This window comes from Ovis aries, chromosome 2 (genome assembly GCF_016772045.2).
Source record: "Ovis aries strain OAR_USU_Benz2616 breed Rambouillet chromosome 2, ARS-UI_Ramb_v3.0, whole genome shotgun sequence".
Taxonomy (NCBI): Eukaryota; Metazoa; Chordata; class Mammalia; order Artiodactyla; family Bovidae; genus Ovis; species Ovis aries.
Genome location: NC_056055.1, coordinates 90,627,420 through 90,653,990, shown reverse-complemented (window position 1 = coordinate 90,653,990; position 26,571 = coordinate 90,627,420). Strand labels below are relative to the sequence as shown.

Sequence of the window (26,571 nt, the reverse complement as noted above, 5' to 3'; positions counted from 1 at the left end):
CAAGTAACTGGTGAAAGGGAGGGTGAAGGAAGATGACGTGTTTGTGCCTAATAACATCTGTTTTCTTGTAAAGAGGCAACCGTTTCAACCAAGAGTGAAGGATATGAGCAGGAAGCTGTGAGAGAACAGAAAGGTTTTAAAATAACTGCTGACAGGAACGGGAGAAAGAGCTCGCTGAGCAAGGTTTCCCGTATAATTCTTTATCATAAACCTCCATTTCTCTTGGTAAGAACCCACCCCCTGCCCAACAGGCGGAAGGACTAATGAACTGACATTAGTACACATCTCAGCCTCCCCAGGCTGACCTCCCAAGGGTGGCAAAGAAGAACTTTGCACTGAGACACGGTGGGGGAAGCCCAAGGCAGGGCTGTGTCTTTGGGAGAGGGAAATAAACTGACATAATCCCTTACCACTCTTACAGCGGGACTTTCCTGATGAGTAAGCCTGCATCACCAGCCAACGCTTATCCCAACCCCCAACCTCTCCCGACTCTAGCGAGAAAAGAAAAGAATTCTGTCAGGAGGGTGGACATCAGAACCCTTAGGAATCAATCCAGCACCCTCACTTAGCAGATGAGGACACTAAGTGACACAGGAATCTGGGGGCAGAGCCAGGAAACAATTTTGGATGTCCGCACTTCCAAGCCAGGATTTCTACTGCATTCTTTTAATAGAATCTAACCGGGGGCCAGAGGCCAGTGTATTAACAGCGTTTTGCAAAAAACACCTGGCATTAGGAATTACTTCCTGCTTTTTTTTTAATCTTAATTTTTTGGTCATACTTTTCTCATTATTAAAAAAACAAACAAAAACACCCCTTAAGAGGCCACTATTAAAAAGAAAGAATCTTATTCTTACCCTTATGGATGTTACCCAGCCTCACCTTGAGATATTTCTGGTAGAAACAGAAGCAATTTAAGAGATCCAACTAGTTTGCATTTTTTTAAAAACCTAACATAATGTGGGCATCTTTCCAAACACTCTGCAGATCCAATTGTTCCTTTAATAAATGTGTAAGTTGAATTCCCTTCAATGATAATAATCAGGATTGACGGTGAAGAGGAGAGAGGTCATTTGCAGAAACTTCTAGAATCCCCTGCCCATGTGCGTCTTCCATGGTATGGACAGTTACTAGTTTGGAGTGAAAGGCCATATAATCAGCTCACCCCCCTACCCCGAAGACAAATGAATCTGTAGAAGTACCTAACTGGTCCCCAATGGCAGGGATGGGCAGCAGAAGGAAAACAGGAAGAGACAACAAAATGCCTCCTGCTTTGGAAAAAGCAGCTAGTGGGCACACAGTGCTGCTCGCTCTGTAACAACAAAAATCTCATCAGAGGTCAGCTCTCCACTCCATCTATAACGCATCATTAAAGTCAGGCTGAAGTGGGGGCAGGATGTGAGGGATGGTTATGTCTTTACCTGCAAGGCTGAAAAGCAAAAATGAAACAAAAGCCAAGTAAATGCATAGTCATGCCTCCAAGTTTCCAAGTCTCATCTCAGAATTTGGTTAGTCTTATATGGAGCCATCACCAAACCTCAGGCAGGGAGGACCCAGCTCCATAGAGCAAGTACCACTGATCCTGCTGGGCTCAAAGGAGGGGAGCGCTTCTATCAGCAGGAAGGGAGGGGAGCAGAACCAGTGAACAAACACAGCCTGCTGACTGTCCCAAGCGCTTGCTGGGCGGGGGCAAGTAGACACGGGAGAGCACCAGACGTAAGGACGCACGCAGGCAGGCGTGAAGCACAACGGAGAGCCAATCTGAAAAGCCCCGTGGAAACGGGAGAGCAGCTGAGCTTTCAGACTGCTCTCTCCGTTTCCTGAGCAAAGCCAGATTCTGGCGAGGGGATGGACTAGGATTTCCTATGAGATCTTTTCTCTGCCTCGCTGAGAGTCCTGCTTCCCCAGCGGTGACACTGTGAGAACCGGGTGTGCCCTGCTCAGACACAGACTTGTACCACAGAAGCACCCCAGATTATGAATCTTGGGAGCATCTCCCTTATAAGATCCTTTTAAAGTAGAAACAGCCTCACAGCTTTCTCTTAAGACAGATGAAAGGTCAGCTACATTCTCTCCACAGTTCATATGGACTGTTAAACGATGGTCAAGAAGCAGAACAAGCCCTATGCTCACCCATGTTTTCTCCTGAATTGCCAAATGACTCATGACTCTGTTAGTGGAGTCCTCCACCAAGCAGAAGAAAGGGATTAACCAAAGCAGTGCATCAGGAGGCCCAAGGCGCTGAGGACATTTACTGTGGGTGAGCCTCTTACAGCTCCCTGGAATGAGTTACTATTTTGGGTTTGTGAAGAATATTGCACATGTGAGTCAGGATGAGGGAAGAGTTCACTGGGAAACCTGTCACTGTGTAGCACGCGTGGGAAATGACAAAAGGACTCCTCCTTTCAGCTTTAAGGGCTAGATCCATATCCATTTTCCTTTAGACAGCAGCCCTAATGACGAATGAATGATTACTTTCACTTTGCGCGTTAGCAAAGGTTATTTCCTTGCAGGTCTGAGAAACAGAAGGACTAAGAGGACACACCCCAAAAATACTGGAACCACTCCTCTCCCTACCTGTCTGCTGTTCTGATTTCTCCAGGTCAGCCACACCCAGGATTCCCCTTTTCTCATGCCCAGGCTTTCAAGTTTTCACAGGCTGGAAGGTAGCATGAGCAATCCCAGTGATTTTTAGAAGAGAATGATCTTATTTTCTTACAAGAGCTTTCAGCCTGTCAGATACCTTTCAAGGATATTTTTTCATTTTTAGCTTATAAAAATCTGATGATTTTAAAAAACAACCATAAAAATCAAAGCTGCCTGTCACTCTTAAATTGTAATGACCTCTAAGGTATGCACAGCATTGGTGAGAGGCCAGGTTGATGTCTTTTTTTCCCTATGCTAAGCACCAAGGGCAGAGAAAGCAAGAGGTTCCAGTCCTGTCATCTGTTAAAAAAAGAACAGCCACACTCTTCCCTTTTGATTCTTTATCATGAATGTATGTCAGAGATTAAAACAATCCTTCTAGCTTTTGAAGACACTTTAGGATGAGGACACTGTTTCTTAGATGATGTGCTGGCAAAGTTATAGCAGTAGGCAAATATGTGTTTCCAGATCAGTCCCTGGAGGAGAACCCATGGATCGTTCAAGGAAAAGGAGCTTAAGTGATAGAATTCAACTTGTAATTCCCAAGAGAGGACCAAAGCCCACAGGGGTGAAATGATCTGCCTGAGGCCAAACAGAGCCAGACTGAATCCTTCTAGTCCAGGGCTCCTGCCCCCACAGCACTAATCCACTGTGCAGCTTGGCAGGATGTCGCAATTCTACTCAACATGTTGAGGCTGTGGTTCTAGCTATGGGCGCTCAGTCTACAAGCAGTACAGCCTCCAGCTCACCATTCATCCCTGATGACAGGAGTAAGTGGAGGTGCCTGCCTCAACACACCAGGATTTACTCTGTTAAAATAATAAAGTACTATCAGTACAACACATTTAGGCCATTTCTCACAAGGCAAAAAGTTCGGATTCTCCTATCCTATAAGACATTCTCAAGCCTGGGTAACAGAAACCACACAGCTCAGCCAGCAGCAGTAATACTTATAAGATGCTCTCCAAGAGCAACATAATGCAAGGCACATGTCATTTAAAATTTTCTAGCAATCACATCAAAAAAGTATAAGAGAAATAGGTAAAATTAGCTTTATATCTTATGTAACTTAACATATAAAAAGTGTTACTGTTATATAATCAATATAAAATTTGACATTGCATTCTAAATGATTCTTAGGGGATTCTCCCTTTTAACAGATCATTTCTTCTGTCTTTACCAAGTGATGTTAACTAGTAGACATACTCCAGCCCAGACTCACAGTAAAGGTGTTTATTGGGCAGGTAACGCAGAGTTGGACACGACTGAAGTGACTTGGCAGCAGCAGCAGCAGCAACACAAACTAGATTCCATTAAAGGTACTCGCTAAGTTGAGAGTAAGGAGGCAGGTTAATGGACATGGCACACAGAAGCAAACAGATACCAGAAGATTTTAAGGTCACACAGCTAAGTGCCAAGACAGGAAGAAACCAGATCTGACGGCAACACTTTCTATTGTCTTTGTGTCCCAAATGCTTTCGTGGGAGCCAGTATGTGAAACATCTACGTTTACTATGTGAGAAAAAGATCTGGGAAACAGAACAGTGTACAGTTACACCACTTAAGTAACAAATTAATCCCAGGCTTAGTAACCAAGCCAAACTTTTCTTTCCAGTATCATATATAATACTTTATAAATCCGCATCATTCTAGAGTTTTGTGTATTGCATTATTAAAAAACCACATTACACCCATTTTCTTAAGTCATTGCCCCTAAACACTCGTCTGAGAGCCATAGAGATTTTGATCAAGATATCCCCTAAACACAGACTCCAGCCTCCCTCTCCCTTCGAACAACCACGTTCACACAATCACTCAAACACTACTGCCTGAACTTCCCCAGGCCACGTAGTGTGGTGGGTGTTGGGGATGAAGTGGCAAACAGGAGACGTGGGGTCTGTAACCTTCACACTTTCCATTCTAGAGGGGAGATTGTAAAACCTGCAGTGTCAGATGCAGAAAAATGCCTGGAGAGAATGAAAGGGGCAGGTAATGATTTTAGTCTATCCTCAGACTGCACCACTCGAAACTGCTGATGTTCAACCACTTCTGCCTTACAGAACAAGCAGTTGCATTTGGTTCAAGCTAGTAGCTTCATTTCATCAGGAAACATTCGAGAATGTTCCTGATGGACTAGGGATCATTTTAAATCCATGAAAACAGAAGGCACAGAATAGGATTGAATAAACTTTCCTCCTGTAACAGATACAGTAGGAGAGGCGTTGGGTATAGCAAGCAGGAAGAGCAGGATGGACCGAGGTGATGGTCTGGGTGACTGGGTGGGGGACTCTGATAGGAGCTACCGAGCGGTTTACTCTCTGTGGTACTTCTCCCCAACTCAAGTAGCAGAGTGCAGTAACCTGCCTCTATCGAGTGCATTCCGGGAGGCGGTTACTCCCACCAGGAATGGGAGGTGAAGGCAGTGTGTGGATGGGATCCCTAGGAGACCATCCACTCTCTCTCGTCCATTTCTTCACCTACTTCTAAATGCAAAGCCCAGGATCTTGGCAGTCCATCCTTGTTTAATATTTTAGTAAAGGAACATTATATATTCCTTGTGCAATTCAGTAACAAAAAATCCCCTAGTTCATGAACAAACTATTGATCTTAACATCAGAAAAAGACAACCAGACATTACGTGCCTCCTGATATGACACAGAAAGATTCTTGCCAAGAATTCAGACCTGGTTCTGATCAGGCCTCCAGAATTAAGCACTGTTTTATCAGGTAAATGCATGGGACAGAGGAAGACACTAAACGACACTTGAGGATGCAATCAGTAAAATCTAGCATGTGGGGAAGACTAAAGGACAAAAAAAAAATGGAAAAACAGGCTTCTTTGGATCTTCATTTGAACAAATCAACTATAAAAAAGTTTGTGAGACAACAGGGAAAAAAATATTGCCTAGACACCTAATTCTAAAGAAATATGAAGTAATTTGTTTTTTAAAGAATTCTTATCTTTAAAAGTTACAAACTGATAAATGTTGAAGCTGGGAATTAGGAACTTGAGAGTTCATGGGGATTATTCTGTTTTGTTTCTGTAGGCCTGTGCCGCCTCTCCCCCAAGTCCCCACACTATCCCCCGGGGCTGGGAATGGTCTTACAGGAGCCGGAAGCATCTTAGGTGACTGCTCACCTGTCAATGAACTGATCAATAATGATGATATCGCCAGGCTGAATCTCTTCCTTCAAGGAACCGCAAGCTGTGGTCACGATGACATGTGTGCAACCCTCCTCCTTGAGAGCCCAGATGTTCGCCTGATAGTTGACTTTCGAAGGCATGATGGTGTGTTGCCTCCCATGCCTAAGGAAGGAGAGTACACACAGTAGAGGAGTGAGCAGGGCATTTTCACACTTCTGGAAAAGAAAACTCATTTCCAGCAGTGCCTTCCAGCCCTTTCCACCAAAGTGCTTTCCTTGGCAGAGGAAGAACGCAAACAGGTCAGGCAATTACCAGCCTACTTTAAGTATAAACTATCTGGTTTTCAAGCGCAGACTCACCCTACTCTCCATATCGACTTTCCTATCGAGGGTAGGTTAACAGCCAACTTAGAATTCACTCCCCGGGAAGACATGCCGTGTCTATCCTGTGAGGCACCAATACCCCCAAATCCGAGGCATCTGGTCTCCCCTAAGCCACAACACAGAAAACAAGAGGTGCCAATGAAGAAACAGACAGACAGAAATAGAAACTCAAGTTTCCAGTTTAATCTCTCTATTCTTTTTTTGCCCGATCATCCAAATAAATTTAAATTTTGAAACATTTAAAATACCAGATTTCCCAGTTGTTTGACATCAGCAGGTATGGTCCAAGAAGGGGTCACCTCACACATCACCACTGTTATGAGCTGAATTATGTCCCCTCCAAATTCTTAGGCTGAAGTCCTAACCCCCAGTATATCAGAGCATGACTGTATTTGGAGACAGGCTCTTTAATGAGGTAATTAAGTTAAAATGAGGTCATTAGGGTGGGTCCTAATCCAATACAAATGGTATCCTTATAAAAGGAAATCTGGACAGACACACACAGAGAAGAAATGTGAAGATTCCGGGAGAAGACAGTCAGTCCTCTACAAGCCAAGGAGAGGGCCCTGGAACAGACCCTTCTTTGCTCCTAACCTCAGAAGGAACCAGCCCTGCTGATCCCTTGGTCTCGGACCTCTGGCCTCCAGAACTGTGAGGAACAAATTCCCATTTCACTCAGCCTGTGGCTTCTTATTGTGGCAGCCCCAGCAAACTTCATACAGCCACTAATGATTTCCTGTCACACTTCACAGAAAATCCAAGCACCTTACCGTGGCCCTCAGGTCATCTGGGCCCAGCCCGCACATGGCCACTTCAGCCCGCACCTTTCTCCCGCCCTGCCTGCTTGGCCTCGCTGCTCAGCTGTACCCACTCCTGTGCGGGCTTGGCCCCCCCGTCACCTCCCCAGAGGTGTGCTTTCCATGACCACGGCATCTACAATACATCACTACCCCTGACCTTATTTTTCTTCTTGGCACCTACTGGCCACTCAGACTATTTCCTTCTCATCACCCATCTTTCCACTAGCAACAGTGCTGAGAGGGAAAGCCCCTTATCTGTCTTCTCTGCTGGTGCCTAGAACTGCACTTGGCATGATTAGGTCATTCATTGGACAAGAAACTGAGTACTCACACACACTTTCTCCATCCCCCTCTCTCACATCCACCCACACCCACCCACCCAGGGTGCCAGGAAACAGCCAGTGAAGGGAACCCAATTTCTAATCATATTTTTTAAAAACTCACACCTTAGAGGGTATATTTACAAGCCGTATTTCAGAGTTGAAACTATCCTGAGCTGCTTGGAAAACTACAGACATCACGGAGAATGTTCGACTATAACAAGGCTAAGTGTCAGGAGACCAGTGGTCTTCACACGTAACGCAATAAGCAGCCTCTCAAGGAAGTAACTGACACACAAAAATCTTACTTTGTACCATAATGATTTAAAGCTTGGGCTCTGAAGTAAAACTGCCTGGGTTTAAATGCTACCTCTGCCACCTCAAAGTCACTCAGCTCTCTCAGCCCCGATTTTTGGCGGGGGGGTGGGGGGCAAAATTTGTTAAAATAGATAATAGAAACCAGTAGCACAGGGTTGTTACTCAGTATCTCTTATATCATTCCATATTTATATTTTGAAATAACTTTATCTCTTCTGATCACTAACAACAGAATTAAGACTATCAAAATAATTCGTATGTTAACTGCAGATAAGCATAGCATATCAGGGTTTTTACCCCAAGGTCAAAAATGGCCTCTCCAAAGGTGGAAGTCCATGAATGCCCAGAAAGTACAGCAGCCCCTCCTTAGCCACAGGAAATGCATTACAAGACCCCCTGAGGCTGCTGAAAATGCAGGTAGTACTGACTTCCATATATGCAGTTTTGTCCTACAACAGGTGGATACGCTGGATAAAGGGTGATTCCTGGTCCAAGCATACGGAGCAGGATGGCACAGAAATGAAAACTTATGAATTCTTTCTGGATTTTCCATTTAATATTTTTGGACCACAGCTGACTATGGGTAACTGAAATCTCCAGTGAGAGTGGACTACTACTGTACATGATTTTTCTAAGTCTGGTCTCCAAATCTCTGATTCAGTTCAGGTCAGTCGCTCAGTCATATCCAACTCTGATTAGATTTTCAACAGAAGTTCAAACATCAAAAGGAGTTATGAACCACTACGTAGAGTGGTTCACAATCCAACACTTCAGTTCAGCTGGTAGGAGTATAAAACCTTCACCACGGGGCTACAACACCAACCACTTTCTCTTAAGAGTCTGGAAGAAATTAAGTGTTTCTCTAGCAATGACTACAGATTAACAAGAAGGTTGCCTGAAACCAACCCTGTGTGACCATCTGAAATTAAAGTTTAGATTCACTGGTTTCAGCAAAGCCACTTGTTTCAAAAATGCAGTGTGGCACAGACCTTAGGGTGGTCTTCATTTTCATGCTCTGAATAATTCCTTCTTTCTCAAGTGTGGGTGGACCTGAGATGCTTCTAACCAATATAACACAGCACACACGAGCTGGAAGTCACTCCCATGATCAGGCCCCTCCTTCCAGCATGCACTAGAGACCTCCCATTGGCTGTGCAGAAGCAAGTTACTGTCTCCTGAAATGACCATGGGGAGGGCCACAATGCAGGGAGCATAGACAGCCTCTAGGAGGGACAGCCTCAGTCCTTCAACCCTGAGGAACTTTTTCTGCCGATTCCTATGTGAGCTTGAACATGGACCTGGAGCTCCGGATAAAAACAAGCACTTACATATACACATGTGACCTTGTGTGACCCTGAAGAGGACACAGATGAGCTGTGGCCACACTCTGGTTACTTAGAAACTGTGGGATAATGTGTGCTGTTTTAGGCTGCTAAATCTGTGGTCATTTGTTATGCAGCAACAGAAAGCTAATATATGCAGTCTCACTAATTTCTAACTGTGAAAAATGACTTGTTCCTTTTCTTTACGGAACAGCATGAGCCTTGTCAAGGGAACAAGGGTATAGACACCATAGAGAACTCAACTTCAGGGACCTGAAACCCCCTCCCAAAGATCCAGAACTATTATTAAACAAAAGGTCATGAATAAAACAGTTTTTCTTGACCTTGATAAAAGACAAAAAAGAACAGAAGAAAACATGGCCTCTTGCTGCTAGAACTGAAAGCAGAGCTTCAAGTTTAGTCAAATCATCGCATCGGTCATTAGATTCTTCTAAGCATTTTCCCAACCTAAGGGGGTATGGGCAAGATCTTTAATCACCAAAGTCAGTAAAACCTACCCCCAAACCATAAGCGATAAAGATGACCCAGATGCTATGGCTCCACCAAGACATTAAAAACTCATACCTGCACCAATACTCTTTTCAGAATTTAAGTTAAACTGTCCTTTAGTAGTAACATTCAAAAGATTGAAATACCTTACCTTGCAAGGAGGACGCAATCAACATTCTTTATCTTCCCCAAAACTAAGGCATCAGAAGGCTGCACATAATGAAAACGGTTACAAGTCAGTGATTTGAAAATACATAGAACAACCAAAAATTGCTCAACTACAGTAGGATTCATAGAAACTTGAGGTCTGAAGATATATTTTAAAGACGTAAAAGAGTCTAGATTTGATGGTTCAACTTAATCACTCAGTAGCTACTGAGCCCTCTCTACCAGCACAGAGACATGTAAGACTCAGAAGGGTGCATGGGAAGGTACCATTTAGTAAGATCTATTTGTAGCAAGCACCCCTGGGGACTCTGATGCCAGACTGATCATACACAGATGTGTCAAGGGTATTTGGCAGGTTCAAGAACAGGTGTGAGAGTGAAATGCAAAGGGAGTAGGAGGCCACTCTCAGGCAATTTATGAACTCGGCATTGGAAGCATTCGCTGTGTTAACTAGGCCTCAGATAAAGGTCTGAGAACCTAGGAGGTGAAGAAAACATGTCAGCAAGTTGACAGCAGGACTTGGGAGGATGAGATATCAAATCTAAGGACCTGGCTGAAAAGGGGGATTTGGGTTGGGACTGCCAGATGCAGGGATCTTTGTAGGAGGATCAGAGGAACCACATGTTTAGAAGTACCCCTATGGAATTAGGAGAAGACAGACACCCTCCCCCTGGCTGGATGACGCATGGTCTGGGAAAACTAAACAGCCTCCTTTTAACAGACAAGGAGGAATGTTTTATTTCCAATTCAGTTCTGCAGTTGTGCTCTCAGTCCCCCTAAAATCTCCCCTTGAGCCAGGGTTTACTAAGAAAAGACCATTTGATATTTCCTCCCATTTGTTAAAGACTGTGGCATGACCGACAAGCCCCAAATTAGAAGCTGATTTGAATGCATTGATCTAGAGGGTACAGTTCCTGTGTTTGAAATGAGCATCTGGCTTCTAGGGATATAATTAAGAAATTTTTTGTATGTATTTAAAAGCTATGTTCTTGGTAGTCAAGTACAAGGCATCCCTAGGGACACCATCTCAGTTGGCAGAACTCCTGGCCCCTCTCCGCCTGGGGCAGGCAGCCCTGTGCTGCCAAGACAAAAGCAATTAAACTTTTCTTTTTTGCAACTTAAAAAAATCAAGCTAGCAAGGAAAAAGAAAAAAGCTAGTATGTCTCCATAAATGGATACCTTGCCAAATGGAGTATCCACATATTTTTCGGTTCTTCCTTCTAAGATTTCTGGATCATCCAGGCCTGTCCCACCAATTATTCCAATCTAAAGGAGACAATAAAAAGATACCACATTTGATCATTTTTCAGTAGAAACAAATTCATCATTTTAAGCAAATTCATTTATCCATACTTAGATGCTCTTCTCCATTCCTGCTAAGCCCTAAATTATTTTTAAAAATCTGAGCATTACTGAAAAGCAGTCATTTATTCAACAAATACTCGAAAGCCTTCTGTATTTGAGAAATAACCAAAGCATGAGTCACCTTTTTGGACTAAATCACATTTTTGCTCACTATTTGAATAACAAATTAGCATAGTAAAGTAACTATTTTAAGTTATAAAACCAAACATAAAGTAAATATGGTTGGAGAAAGTACTTTCTAACCAATTTTATTATCTTTATTGAATAAGTAACGGAATAAATGTTCAAAAGACAACTAGGATAGAAAATAGTAGGTATTTCCATTTGGTAAGGATTTCTCATTACCCCACTTGTAAAGAAATGAGAGATTTTCTTTCCTATGCGACTAAAATCAGAGCTGTAAGGGATCAGAGGAATACGGAAAAGCATTTAAAGTTAGCCTCATGTATATTTATGAAATCCAGCTATCATTCATATATATGTAAATATAAATAATTCAAAGGCCATAGTCCTAAATTATTTTTAAGTGTTACATTGCATTTTCCAGCGATTAACTTTATTGTGCTTATCCTCAGGGATTAATTTGAATTAAAAAAACCTGATATTACCCTGTAGAGTTAATCTAATTTGATGATTAAGACACACGAACAAAAACAATTACAAAGATAACTGATTAACTGCAAACTAAAAATTAAATAGCTTAAATCATTAGCAAGGTTTCCCTGGGCTGATACTTCCTAAAGGAAAAATAATAACTTGTCAGCAATAAGCTACAGAGATGACAAATTACTAGAAACCTAATGAAGTCACCTGAGCAATTTTTTTTCAATGAATAGCTTTAAATCTATTGTCACTTGAGTAAAATTTCTATTCAATGAAAGAAAGTAGCTCCTTGAGAAAAAAATTTTCCAAGTTAAGAATTAACTGAATATCTAAATTAAATAATTTTCAGATAGGGTTACACAAGTTGAATTATACTAATATGTGGGAAAGCACTTACCTCACTAGCTCTATTCCCTAGAAAAAGACATCAGCACAGTAAGAAAAAGCACAATTGCGTAAGATTTTTACAAAGAACTTTAAAATTTTTACAAAATCAGGTTTATGACAGCACTTTGAAAGCATTCCCACAACATTGGGTGGCTAAACCTGTTTTTGAGGTTGCTGCCACCTTGTGGCACATTGTTGAAACTACAATGGCAACCCACTCCAGTACTCTTGCCTGGAAAATCCCATGGATGGAGGAGCCTGGTAAGCTGCAGTCCATGGGGTCGCTAAGAGTAGGGCACGACTGAGCAACTTCACTTTCACTGTTCACTTTCATGCACTGGAGAAGGAAATGGCAACCCACTCCAGTATTCCTGCCTGGAGAATCCCAGGGACAGAGGAGCCTAATGGGCTGCCATCTATGGGGTCGCACAGAGTCGGACACGACTGAAGTGACAAGCAGCAAGCAGCAGCAGTTCACCATTTTCTGCTTTGTTAATCATAGGTGAAGACTAACCAGTACACTATTGCAGTTTTCAAATCAATGGAAGTGTTCATTCACTTAAGTCAGTGGGTTTAAATCATTCCAGTTCAGAAGAAAATTTTAAGATCACACTGTTTTATGAAATCCTAATCCTTCCTCCAGCTGGCATCTCCCTTTTATCATTTTATGTACTGCCAAGGCATCTCAGATCATAGCTGGGATGGGTAGGGGATGTAATGAACTGTTCAACTCATGTCATCCCCTAGACCACCAAATTCAGTTGATGACTCTGAAATCACTCTCAGCCTACTTTTGGAGATTCTGCTACGGATGCAAACTTCGGGTGGTTTTGGGGGTTTCTTTTTAATTAAAAAAAAAAAATACTACCACTTTGACTTGGCTGTTTCCTCGGGCCAAGGCATCTGCCATTCTGGATTTAACAATGGACTCACACTCGTATATACAAAACAAATCTGACTTGGCTGTGAAACTACTCTCTGTTTAGGCAAGCTAGCTCAGTAACACAGCAGTGAATAAGAAATGCCAGTTGGGGTCTTGCTCAAGTTCAGTGCCCTGGAGCCCACCCTCAGCTGCCCTAAGCTTCAGCCCATCCCACTCTGGCTACATAAAGTCGCTCAGTCGTGTCCGACTCTTTGCGACCCCGTGGACTGTAGCCCACCAGGCTCCTCCATCCATGGGATTCTCCAGGCAAGAGTACTGGAATGGGTTGCCGTTTCCTTCTCCAGGGGATCTTCCTGACCCAGAGATTGAACCCAGGTCTCCGGCACTGCAGGCAGAGGCTTTAACCTCTGAGCCACTCAGCCCTGGTGAGCAAGATTTAGTTGTTGTTCAGTTGCAAAGCTGTGTCCAAGTATTTGCAACACCATGAACTACAGCACACCAGGCTCCTCTGTCCTCCCGTCTCCTGGAGTTTGTTCAAATTCATGTCCATTGACTTGATGATGCCATCCAACCATCTCATCCTCTGCCACCCCTTTCTCCTCCTGCCCTCAATCTTTCCCAGCATCAGGGTGTTTTCCAACAAGTCGGCTCTTCGCATCAGGTGGCCAAACTATTGGAGCGTCAGTGTCAGTCCTTCCAGTGAATATTTAGTGTTGATTTCCTTTAGGATCGACTGGTTTGATAGCCTTGCAGTCTAAGGGACTCTCAAGTCTTCTCCAGCATAATTTGAAAGCATCAATTCTTTGAAGCTCAGTCTTTTATGGACTGTCATATCTGTACATGACTACTGGAAAAGCTATAGCTTTGACTAGAGAGACCTTTGTCGGCAAAGTGATGTCTTTGCTTTTTAATACGCTGTCTAGGTTGGTCATAGCTTTCCTTCCAAGGAGCAAACGTCTTTTGATTTCACTTATTTTAGTACTGGATGTGAAAACAAGAGCTGTTACAACTCAGAAAGGCCAGGATATGGTCTCTAGTACTGGAATTATCCACAGGAGAGCCTGTCCAGTCAAAATGGCTTCAGCGGTTTATGAAAACCCATTATCTTATAAGGGATACAGAAGAAGTGTAGCAACTGAGCCAAACCAGGGAACTGAATCACTCACCTTTTTCTTGCTGCATATGGAGGCCAGCAGTGAAAAGATGTGGCAAAGTCGCCACCTGCTGGTTCCATGGTAAAGTACAACTAGGGGATAAAAGTCCCACGCACCAGTGGCATAATTCTATCATTCCCCAGGTCAATTCAGTTCAGTCATGTCCTGTTTAACTGTTTGGACCCATGGACTGCAGCACGCCAGGCTTCCCTGTCCGTCACCAACTCCTGGAGCCTACTCAAACTCATGTCCATTGAGTCAGTGATGCCATCCAACCATCTCATCCTCTGTCGTCCCCTTCTCCCGCCTTCAACTTTTTCCAACATCAGGGTCTTTTCAAATGAGTTGGTTCTTTGCACCAGCTGGCCAAAGTATTGGAGTGTCAGCTTAAGCATTAGTCCTTCCAATGAATATTCAGAACTGATTTCCTTTAGTATTGACTGGCTGGATCTCCTTGCAGTCCAAAGGACTCTCAAGAGTCTTCTCCAACACCACAGTTCAAAAGCATCAATTCTTCTGCATTTAGCATTCTTTACAGTCCAACTCTCACATCCAAACATGATACTGAAAAAACCATGATATGACTAGATGGACCTTTGTTGGTAAATGTCTCTGCTTTTTAATATGCTGTCTAGGTTGGTCATAACTTTCCTTCCAAGGAGTATGCGTGTTTTAATTTCATGGCTGCAGTCACCTTCTGCAGCGATTTTGGAGCCCAAAAAATTAAAGTCTGCCACTGTTTCCCTATCTATTTGCCATGAAGTGATGGGACCATATACCACAATTTTGTTTTCTGAATGTTGAGCTTTAAGCCAACTTTTTCACTCTCCTCTTTCACTTTCATCAAGAGGCTCTTTAGTTCTTCTTCACTTTCTGCCATTAGGGTGATGTCATCTGCATATCTGAGGTTATTGATATTTCTCCCGGCAGTCTTGATCCCAGCTTGTGCTTCATCCAGCCCAGCATTTCTCATGATGTACTCTACTTATAAGTTAAATAAGCAGGGTGACCATATACAACCTTGATGTACTCCCTTCCCGATTTGGAACTAGTCTGTTGTTCCATGTCTAGTACTAACTGTTGCTTCTTGACCTGCACACAGATTTCTCAGGAGGAAGGTCAGGTGATCTGGTATTCCTGTCTCTTTCAGAATTTTGCACAGTTTGTTGTGATCCACACAGTCAAAGGCTTTGGCATAGTCAATAAAGCAGAAATAGATGTTTTTCTGGAACTCTCTTGCTTTTTCAAAGACCCAGGGGATGTTGGCAATCTGATCTCTGGTTCTTCTGCCTTTTCTAAATCCAACTTGAACATCTGGAAGTTCACAGTTCATGTACTGTTGAAGCCTGGCTTGGAGAATTTTTAGTATTACTTTGCTAGCATGTGAGATGAGTACAATTGTGCAGTAGTTTGAGCATTCTTTGGCATTGCCTTTCTTTGGGATTGGAATGAAAACTGAACTTTTCCAGTCCTGTGGCCCCTGCTGAGTTTTCCCAATTTGCTAGCATATTGAGTGCAGCACTTTCACAGCATCATCTTTTAGGATTTGAAATAGCTCAACTGGAATTCCATCACCTCCACTAGCTTTGTTCACAGTGATGCTTCCTAAGGCCTACTTGACTTCACATTCCAGGATGTCTGGCTCTAGGTGAGTGATCACACCATCATGGTTATCTGGGTCATGAAGATCTTTCTCTCTCTTTTTTTTTTTTGAAGATCTTTTTCTATAGTTCTTCTGTGTATTTTTGCCACCTCTTCTTAATATATTCTGCTTCTGTTAGGTCCATACTATTTCTGTCCTTTATTGTGCCCATCTTTGCATGAAATGTTCCCTTGGTTATCCGTCATTTTCTTGAAGAAATGTCTATCTTTCCCATTCTATTGTTTTCCTCTATTTATTTGCATTGATCCCTGAGGCTTTCTTATCTCTCCTTGCTATTCTTCAGAACTCTGCATTCAAATGGGTGTATCCTTCCTTTTCTTCTTTGCCTTTCGCTTCTTTTCTCAGCTATTTGTAAGGCCTTGTCAGACAACCATTTTGCCTTTTTGCATTTCTTTTTTTTGTGGATGGTCTTGATCACTGCCTCCTATACGTTACAAACCTCCATCCATAGTTCTTCAGGCACTCTATCAGATCTAATCCCTTGAATCTATTTGTCACTTCCACTGTATAATCATAACGGATTTGATTTAGGTCATACCTGAATAGTCTAGTGGTTTTCCTTACTTTCTTCAATTTCAGTCTGAATTTTGCAATAAGGAGTTCATGATGTGAGCCACAGTCAGCTCCCCGTGTTGTGTTTTGCTGACTGTATAGAGCTTCTCCATCTTTGGCTGCAAAGAATATAATCAATCTGATTTCAGTATCGACAATCTGGTGATGTCCATGTGTAGAGTCTTCTCTTGTGTTGTTGGAAAAGGGTGTTTGTCATTCCCCTCCAGTCTCTAAATTCAAATGGTCAACATAGTATCTGCCTTGATAAAGGAACTGTGTCTTCTCATTTACACATCACAGGCACTGTGCTAAGTGCTTCAGTGGCCTTACTTCATTTACTTTCCACAGTCATCCTGTAAAATAGGCTCTATAGTGTTAATACCCATTTTACAAAAGAGCAAACAGAAACACAAAACTTAAGAATTTTCAAAGAGCAAATTATAAAGAGCAAAGCTGGGATAGGAACCCAGGTTTTCATACTCAACCACTATGATGTATTACCTCCCAATATACCCTGGAATCCATAATAACACCCTACCCTATTAGAACTGATGCAATGAACACGAACTTGAGCAAACTCTGGGAGATGGTAAGGGACAGGGAGGCCTGGCGTGCTGCAGTCCATGGGGTCGCAGAGTTGGACACGACCGCGACTGAACAACAACAATTAGAAACCTGTCTTCATGTTAGGAAGAAACTGATGCTCGGTTCAAGCTCTGGACCAGTCACAGAACGAGCATGGAAATGCAACTCTGGGCGTCTGAGTGAACCACCCCAGAATTGAGGGGGCAGTCCATCCAGGACCTCATGCGTATGTATCAGGTCTTCAAGGTGTTGCATGCATCCAAGCAACCCTAGAATGCTCAGAAGTGTTCAAGGTCTGAGATGGAATTTCTGGGCCAGTTCTGCCCAGCCAGGACTTCTTCACTACACAAGATAAAGTTCGGAAAGAAGAATCCCCTGGTCATTTAAGGCCACTGCTAGATTTTAACATTAAGTTGATTCTGCCCATATTTTTTTTCCACTTGCAGACCAAGTCAGACTCTTCAAAAACAAGAGAGCGCTTGACTTCTGAGACTGTGAAAGCATTCTATCTAAATGTTGGCTTGCCTGGCAAGAATGGTTACTTCCAATGATGCCAGAAGGGTTCATGCTAACCCCTACTCTGTGTGCAACTCTACCAGCAACTGATTTCACGTACATCACTTGTTTTCAACAACCACTCACCATCAATTTGAAGCCTGGAAATATTACATGGAGGAACCTAGAACTCCATGAAGGCACTCTCAAAAATACCATAACCCCGAGCAGGTGAGACTAGCCCCTGCCAGGGAGATGGGCTGCCTCTGAGTTCTTCAAGCCCATGATGAGGGAAGAGCCAAAGCTCCAGCTGGCGGCAAGCCCTGCTCTGAGCACTGCAGTCCTTCAGCTTCGGTCACCACTGACAGGTCTGAAAGTACAGCAGACAAAAGTCCTCCCCTTAATGGGCTGACCTCGCTGTGAGGCCTTCTAGCCAGAGTCTTGCAAAATCTTGGAAGGTCAGCTGTACGGGGAGCGTGGCCAAATGTCTCAGTCTGGGAGCCTGTCCAGAACCTGCAATATGGTCCATGGTGAGAGCCAGCGGCTCCATCTCTGACAGGAGGCCCTTCTCTGTAAGCCACCCTAGTAGGTGATGGTTATGGATGCCACTGTGTTTTACAAATCCATATGTTGATGTTCTAACTCCTAACCCCTCAGAATCTGACTATTTAAAAATTTCTGAAGTACAGTTATGCTATATTCGTTTCAGGTGTATCGCATTGCTGTTGTCCAGTCGCTAGGTTGCGCCTGACTCTTTGCCACCTCCAGCACTCCAGCACTCCAGGCTTTCCTGCCCTTCACTGTTGCCTGAAGTTTACTCAGATTCATGTCCATCGAGCTGGTGATGCTATCTAACCATCTCATCCTCTGCTGCCTCCCTCTCCTTTTGTGTCCAGGCTTTTCCAGCATCAGGGTCTTTTCCAATGAGTTGGCTGTTCATATCAGGTGACCAAAGTGTTAGAGTTCCAGCTAAGTGATTCAATTTTTGTAATGATACTCTATTCAAAGTTATTACAAAATATTGGCTATATTTTCCTGTGTTCTATATCCTTGTTGGTTTTTAATTTTATACAGAGTAGTCTGTATCTCTTAATTCTATACCCCTATCTTACCCCACCCCCTTCCTTCTCCCCACTGGTAATCACTAGCTTGTTCTCTGAGTCTGTGTTTTTGTTATAGACATTTGTTCATAGATTCCACATACAAGTGATAGAGTATTTGTCTTTCTCTGAGTTATTTCACTATGCCTAATACTTTCTAGGTCCATCAACACTGTTGCAAATGGCAGAATTTCATTCTTTTTTTTAATGGCTAATATTCTATTGTGGAAGAAAGTTATGACCAACCTAGATAGTATATTCAAAAGCAGAGACATTACTTTGCCGACTAAAGTCCGTCTAGTCAAGGCTATGGTTTTTCCTGTGGTCATGTATGGATGTTAGAGTTGGACTGTGAAGAAGGCTGAGTGCCGAAGAAGTGATGCTTTTGAACTGTAGTGTTGGAGAAGACTCTAGAGAGTCCCTTGGACTGCAAGGAGATCCAACCAGTCCATTCGAAAGGAGATCAGCCCTGGGATTTCTTTGGAAGGAATGATACTAAAGCTGAAACTCCAGTACTTTGGCCACCTCATGCGAAGACTTGACTCATTGGAAAAGACTCTGATGCTGGGAGGGATTGGGGGCCGGAGGAGAAGGGGACAACAGAGGATGAGATGGCTGGATGGCATCACCAACTCGATGGACGTGAGTTTGGGTGAACTCCAGGAGTTGGTGATGGACAGGGAGGCCTGGCGTGCTCCGATTCATGGGATCTCAAAAAGACAGACACAACTGAGCGACTGGACTGAACTGAACTGATTCTATTCTGCACACACACACACACACCCCACTTCTTTATCCAATCATCTGTTGATGAGCACTTAGGTTGCTCCCATCAACATACTTATAGGCCCTTTATTTATTTATTTTTGGCTGTGAGTCTCCATTGTTGCATGGGGGCTTTTCTCTAGTTGTGGTGAGCAGGGGCTATTAATTTTCACTGTGGTCCCTGGGCTTTCACTGCAGTAGCTTCTCTTGTTGGGGCGCATGGGCTCTAGGTATGAGGGCTCAGTAGTTGTGGCTCTCGAGCTCTAGAGTGCAGGCTGAGCAGTTCTGGTGCAGGCGCTTAGTTGCTGCATTTGTGGAATCTTCCCAAACCAGGGATCGAACCCATGTCCCCTGCACTGGCAGGCAGGTTCTTAACCACTGGCCCACCAGGGAAGTCCTGGCGACTTTTTGATGATAGCCATTTTGACAGGTATGAGGTGACCTCATTGTGGTTTTGATTTATATTTCTTTGATGATTAGTGACATTGAGCAGAATTTGACTATTTTTGGAGAATGAGTCTTTGAACAAGTAATATTAACTGAGGTCTCGGGGTGGGGGCGCTAATCTAAAATAACTGCAGGTTCAGAACATCATGGTTTTAATTTAACTCACCTCTCCTTGCAAAGTCAAGGTATTATTCTAATGGGTCAAAGTGTTAGTCACTCAGTCATGTCCAACTCTGTATGACACCATGGACTATAGCCCGCCATGCTCCTCTGTCCATAGAATTTTCCAGGCAAAGATACTGGAGTGGGTTGCCATTCCCTTCTCCAGGGGATCTTTCTAACCCAGAGATCAAACCTGGGTCTTCTGCATTGCAGGCAGATTCTTAGCCACCAGGTAAGCTCAGCCTTTCCTTAATCTGTACAACTATGAGAATCAAATGAAATAATGCATTTATATCTGTCACTGTTTCTATACACCTCACCTCCAGCAAAAGTAAAATAAAAAAAGCCTTCCTTAATGCAACAACAACAAGCCCCTTATTTCTGTCTTTCTCTGCTACTCAGAGCACAACCCTGGCTGTGTCATCTCCTCACCAGGCGGTCTCTGCTTCAGGGGTGCCCAACCAAGCATGGAGGCTCTCCTGGGAGGTGCCTGGGAGCCCACGGGGACGTTTCTGGCCGTCACCATGACTGGGGGAGTGCTACAAGCATGTTGTGGGGAGAAGGGACCCAGGATGTGTTTCTTTTATGTCCAACAATGCTCAGGACAGTTCTACTAAGGGAGGAACCATCCTGTCCTTGGGTCTCTAGGCAGAAAACAAAGGCTCCTTGTCATGTGGTTTCCAGTTGGGGTCTGCGGGTTGTCTACCAGATTTTAAGGTCACTCAAGGACTTTTCAGTGTAAGGTCCACACTCAGCCAGCAAAAGGGAGAGCTTCAAAGGCCTGTCCTCCACAGTCTACACTCCATAACTGGCCCATCATCCCCCTTACTACCATTTTGTTTACAGCGCACTACCCAACTATGATGGGACCACATCCCCTCCTTGTCATAGCAATCATGTAAACAAGATTGATTTTTAATCTTTCAGAGTAGAAGCTGGGCAGCTGCCTAAGGGAGCCATGGCCCATTAAAGGAGCCCCTCAGAATGGCAGAGACTGGTTCAAACCTTCTACGTGGTTAAGCATGCCACCTGCCCTTGCCTGGTGCCGTAGGATACGGTATATCTGAGGTCCTCTCAGACACTGGCTGCTATTAATTCTGTGGGAGAGTGTCCGGAAGGCACTTGGAAGGCTGCTTGCTTATGGACACACTTTATACTCCGTCTTCCTTAAAGCTGCATGACCTTTCTCAACACAGTAAAACAGGGCACAGGGACCACATGTGTCAGAGTTCAGAAATGGCTCACAGCACCTAACTGGTGGAATGTCTACACCAGTTCAATCACTGTCTAGGTCCAGCTGTGTAATTCTGGACTCTTTAGGTGACCTTTCTGGGCCTCTGAAAAGAGGTATGTGTGGTTATATGGTCTTAAGGAACACTCTAGCTCTACAGTTTATGATCTGGGGCTACGATATGATTTTCATTAGCTTATTTTGCTCAGGACATTACCATCTCGTGTTCTTTATATAGGATGTTGCCTCAACAGTCTGGCAGAAATGGTGTAGGAATAAAGGAATTGCAACAGCAATGTTTTCACCTGTTCTGACTCCAAAGAGAAATCAGCAGGCAGGCCCAGCACTATTTGGACCTATTAATTTTATATTCAGCAGCTGGCCAAGAACACATATACATCATTCAATATTTACATCAGAGTTCTAATCACAGTGCCCATTCTGCACTTAAATGCACTAATTTACAGGGAAACTGTGTGGTAGGGAGAATGCCAAACGAGGTTAAAGTGAGACTGTTTTAAATATCACCCCTCTTTATCTTTAACGTCACTCTAAGTGCATTCCTGTAAGAGAAAGGCAATAGTTTCTTGCTTGCCCACTGAAAGCTGCAACCTAATTTAATTTTTGGAAAAAAGATAATCAAAATTAATCTCAGCTCCCCCACTTGGAAGCGCTACCACTGAATAAGTTTCAGCCACATGCTAAAAGACAATACAATTCTAATGTCCCAGCAAACCCTACAGTAAGGTTCCCATTTTACTGAAATGAAAAAGAGCTTCGTAAAAATTCTGCTTTGTTCTCTATGACTGATAAGGAAGAGGTAGTCTACAAATACTTGTTTAGTGCAAGATTCTTTTCGAAATGGAAAAAGGAATTTAGTATCTTAAGTGTGACTGCAACTCTGCCCCCCCCCCCCCCCCCTTTTCATCTAGTGTCTCTGATAGCTGCAAGGGCCTACTAAGGTAATCACTCTGGCTGAGTACACACTGACCACAGATTTGCTTTCTCCAGGGGAACTGAAAACTGATTCCACAAAACGTGGAATCATGGACCTTCCTATCTCATCAGCCAAGAATGTCTAAAGCCAGACAAGTTAACTGACCTCTTAGCTGGTTAGGCCTGAAAGCGATGTTAACTTTGATCATTAATTTACTTCTGTGGACTGTAATTCTACATTCCCCGCCCCCCCCCCCCCCCCCCAAGCCAGGACCAACAGGAAAAACTGTTTAAAAGCCCCTGGGAAACTCGTTGCAAACCTTGGAACTACTGGTCAAAGCTTCCACAGTACAATGATCCCTTATACGGAGACCCCTGAAGACCGAGGGCAAGGAAACTGATCTCCACCTTCCAAGGTTGCCCACAAAGCAGTTTGGGCTGCCCTGGTGGCTCAATGGTGTAAGAATTCGCTGCCAAGGGGGAGTCGGGGTTCAATCCCTGGGTCGGGAAGATCCTATGGAGAAGGAAATGGCAACCCACTCCAGTATTCTTGCCTGGGAAATCCCAAGGATAGAGGAGCCTGGTGGGCTATGGTGGTCCATGCGGTCCCAAAGAGTCCCACACGACTTAGCGACTAAACAACAGCAAAGCAGGTTAAAGCCAGAGGCCTCCAAACAGGGAGCGGCCCAGTACTCCTATACTCCATTTCGGTGTTGTAAAAACTCTCAAGAGTTCCCAAAGCAGAGAAGGCCTACGTTTAGAACACAAACAAAAAGCCGGAAGCTTGCAAAAGAGCAAGCATGCAGTTTTCCCACGTGGGCCGCGGGCGGAGGGCCAAGTCGGAGCGGAAGCGTTTAAGTCGGGCAGGGCTCAGGGCTCGAGGAGACCTTCAGGGGTTGTAGGTGCCCACCCCGCGGCACACCCAGCCCCAGCCTGACCCATCTGCTCGGAAAGGTACTTGCAGTACCGATTCGCGGCCCCTCTCCGAAGGGCGTGCCTTCGCCCTGCGTGAGCAGCTGAGACCTAAGGCAAGGCAATGGCAAACTCTGCAGTGGTTTCCTGTCCCTCGCTCGCCGCCCCGGGCTAAGCCGCAGACCCTCCCCGCCGCGGCGGGGGCGCCCCCGCTAGGCGCACGGCCCAGAGGCGCTGTCCGCCCGGAAGAGAGAGACAGCGTACAGGTCAGGCAGGATCGCAGCAGCCAGGACGTCTAATCTCACCTTCACGGCAGCCGGAGTGGCACCTGAGGACATGTCTGGCGAGGAAGGAGCGGCGGCCACGCTCGGGATGGAGGCGGGGAACAGAGCAGCTGCGCGGGTGCAGGCGCGCGGCGCGGGACTGAGCAGGGAGGTCCTGGGGTCGGCGGTGGCTCCGCCTCTTCCTCCCGGGGACAGCTGGATTGGCTGCTGGCGTGGGCTCTCCCCCGCCTCCCCTCTCAATTCCAGACGCCCGCCTCCCGCCTCTTCTGCAGACCTTTTCGGTTCTCGGTTGATTTCCCTGCCTCGCCTCCCCCCCAGTTGTAGCTAACGGGTTCATGATAGTGATAATAATAGGGACCGTTGATTGACAGCTTATGCTGTTCCAGACTTTGTGCTTTGCACTCTCATCGGCTCTGTTAACTTTCGCAAGAACACGACAAGGAAGAGCAGCGCTTCTGGCGCCGTCTCGTATCCGCGGCAAGCTCGGCCTCATCTGTAGAGTCGGGCCCATCTTGTTCCAGAAGTTCTCGGGGGCGGGGGAGGGAGAATCGTGGCGACGAGGGGACAGGCTCTTCGCTGAGGCTGCCTCCAGCTGCGAATGTGGGGCGGGGTGCCGTTGACTCGTCTCATCCCCGGTACTCAACCGGGGGTTTGCTCCTTTCTGTTAAGTCGTTGGAGACAGAACAGAGTGGGGTTGGCTGGCCCAAGACTCTGGGATGACAGAAAGAAACAGGGTAACGTGCTGCTGGATAATGATAAACTTTCTGACCTACAAACTCTGGCTATGGGGCAGGTTTTCCACGGGATAAACCATACCCTAACTTCCAGCCTGGGTCCACAATGCCAAGGCCGACTTCAACCCAAACCAACCCGATCAAAGTCCAATTCAACTAGATTCAGAATCCGGATTTCTGTCATCACTCAACCACTAGTTGGGTACCCCCCACCTCCACCCGCCCTTTCACGTTGCACCAGCCCTTCATTGGGATAATCCAATTTAAACTCTTTGGATGAGTTGAATTCTCTTCAACAAAATGCTGGGTGACAGTGATATTCTGATAGGCAGAAATGTTGCGAAGATTTTACTCTGGGGGTGGGAGAATGGCTGTGGAGGGGTGAACTTCCTTTTTTCCCTACAGCAGTAAAACTGAAACCCCACACAAGTATAACTTCATTCAGACATCACTGGGTGCTTCCCATATCCTGTTTACTTAAAACAGTAAAAATTTTCACTCATTATTTGCTCAAGATGTAACTTTTCTTGCAATGTAAAGTTTTCTTCTGTTTCTTTTAAATTATAAAATGAAATGGCAAAGTGGAAGACTGGAGTGCTCCTTTGAAAGGGCAGGGGGCTGCAAGTTGCTCCTGAATGTGGTTTCCTAGGAGCTTGTCTGCTCAGAGGGGAACCACTGCAGGGACACAGAGACCTTGGGTTACATGGTGCTTCACAGTTAGGGAATCTTGACAAACTTAGGTGCTTTGATGTAAGATAACTACCACCAGAGTTTGAACCCTTATCAATAAGAAACAATAAAACACAGTCACAGCCCTTAGGTAAGAGGTCTGCAAACCTTGCCTACAAAGAAGCAAAAATTAAGGAGTGTGTGAAGTTAAAAAACACAGACAATATCTAACTGAATGAGCCTGGCTGTATTCCAGTGCAACCTTATGGACACTTAAATTTGAATTTCATATAGTTTTCACCTGTGACAAAATATTCTTTAGATATTTACCCAGTCACTTAAGATTGTAAAAATTATCCTTAGTTTGAAGCTATACAAAAACAGATGGAAAGCTGGGTCAGCTGTGGAGAGCTTGTCCTGTTGCTGATAGCCCACTACTCATAGGGGCAAAAGATAGATAATATCTAATTGAATGAACTTCTCTCCTCCCGGAAGCAGATGACCTTTGGGCTGACTTATCAGACAGTGCTTTGATAAGCAGGCAATAATCTTTTTGGCTTATTTCCAAGTTTGGATAATTTTTTTTTCTTAACAAGGCCCAGAATCAAAATAGGCCAAAATTTCTGATAGTCAGTGGTCTCTCCCTTTATGATTGGCATAGAGAATCTGGAACAAGATAAGGTGTCTATAACCTTATCTTGCCCTGCTGTTCTTGCCTTGTAAATTCCCTCTGTTTATCTGTACCTTGTCTTTCTGAAGACAATTCTAAAAAAGTACTCAGGCCACCTTATAAGTTCTGATTAAGGTACTATATCGATATTTCAGTGGTTTAGTTGCTAAGTAGTATCTGATTCTTTGCAACCACATGGACTGTAGCCCACCAGGCTTCTCTGTCCATAGGATTTCCCAGGCAAGATTACTGGAGAGTGTTGCCATTTCCTCCTCCAGGGGATTTTCCCTACTCAGGGATTGAGCCCGAGTCTCCTGCATTGCAGGCAGATTCTTTTACTGCTAAGCCACTAGGGAAGCCCCAGCAATCCCATATTTAATAAAAATGGAGTGTCCAGCAATAACATGTAACTTGTATCTTTGATTGAGGGAGGAAACACATGATTTGAAATGAGATAATAAGAGTCAGTTTTGACCAGCTATTTTGAACTTGGTGTGCTCGAGATAGTTGGAGATTCCCCTATTTAACTGTCTTATTTCATCCAATCAATTTCTACTTCTTTAGTTTTTTCCATTACTTATTTCTACCATGAGTTCATTTCGCCCTAAAATGCCTAGAAATAGCTTCCATTCAACTCATCTTGTCTTTTCTTCCATGTTCACTTCAAATTGTGTCTGTCCCTTCATTTCTGGAGATCCCACCAAAGGTGAATTGTTATGTATTATTTGGATTTGTTGAAGGAAAATCTTGATCACTCTCCCTAGAGCAATGCTGCACAGGAGGAATGCATTCTGGTTAACAGAATGGCTCTCCATCCTGGAATTACAAAGTCCTCACATCCTCTGAGGTAGTTATTATTGTTTCTATTATAAGAAAAGGAATATCAAGATGAATTCCTAAAGCCTATTCACCTCCGCTGGTGAAGCAAAGAGTATGCAATCTTGTCATAAAGAGACAGGGAACAGACTTAGAGAGTGAACTTATGGTTACCAGGGGGGAAGGGTAGGGGAGAGTGGGAGTTTGGGATTGACATGTGCACTCTACTGTATTTTAAATAGATAACTAAAAAGGACCTACTTTAAAAATAAATACAGTTTAAACAAGATGCAAATGACATTACATGAAAATGCTTGAAAATAAAAATATGTGCCATAGAGTATCTATATAACTAGATCGTTCTCTGTATCTCCTTCTTATTGTGAAACACAGGCATCACGAATTCTCAAAAAAAAAAAAAAAAAAAAGAAGAAGGAAAGAAAAGAGAAAGAGACATGGGCATTTCTGTACTCTGGAAGAAAAAGGACCAGGATGTTTTAAGTGCTCAACTATATTTTAACATACAGTTGCGATGTAATACGCTCT

General features: G+C 44.1%; 1 protein-coding gene across 4 annotated transcripts in view; it reads right to left on the bottom strand.

The window, feature by feature from the left end:
• MTAP (methylthioadenosine phosphorylase) overlaps nucleotides 1-23,277 on the bottom strand; it is a 42,266-nt gene extending 18,989 nt beyond the window's left edge. For 2 of the 4 annotated variants that reach the window (XM_060411003.1, XM_042243493.2), the window contains exons 1-5: nucleotides 23,158-23,277; nucleotides 17,447-17,669; nucleotides 10,792-10,878; nucleotides 9,596-9,654; nucleotides 5,786-5,953 (exon numbers count right to left, since the gene is read on the bottom strand). In XM_060411003.1, coding sequence (XP_060266986.1) covers nucleotides 5,786-5,953; nucleotides 9,596-9,654; nucleotides 10,792-10,878; nucleotides 17,447-17,518 — 386 coding nt within the window. In that variant the 5' untranslated portion in view covers nucleotides 17,519-17,669; nucleotides 23,158-23,277. The remainder of the gene's footprint in view (nucleotides 1-5,785; nucleotides 5,954-9,595; nucleotides 9,655-10,791; nucleotides 10,879-17,446; nucleotides 17,670-23,157) is intronic. The other 2 variants (XM_060411004.1, XM_027964587.3) reach the window with 1 other exon arrangement.
• Between the last annotated feature and the right edge of the window lie 3,294 nt (nucleotides 23,278-26,571).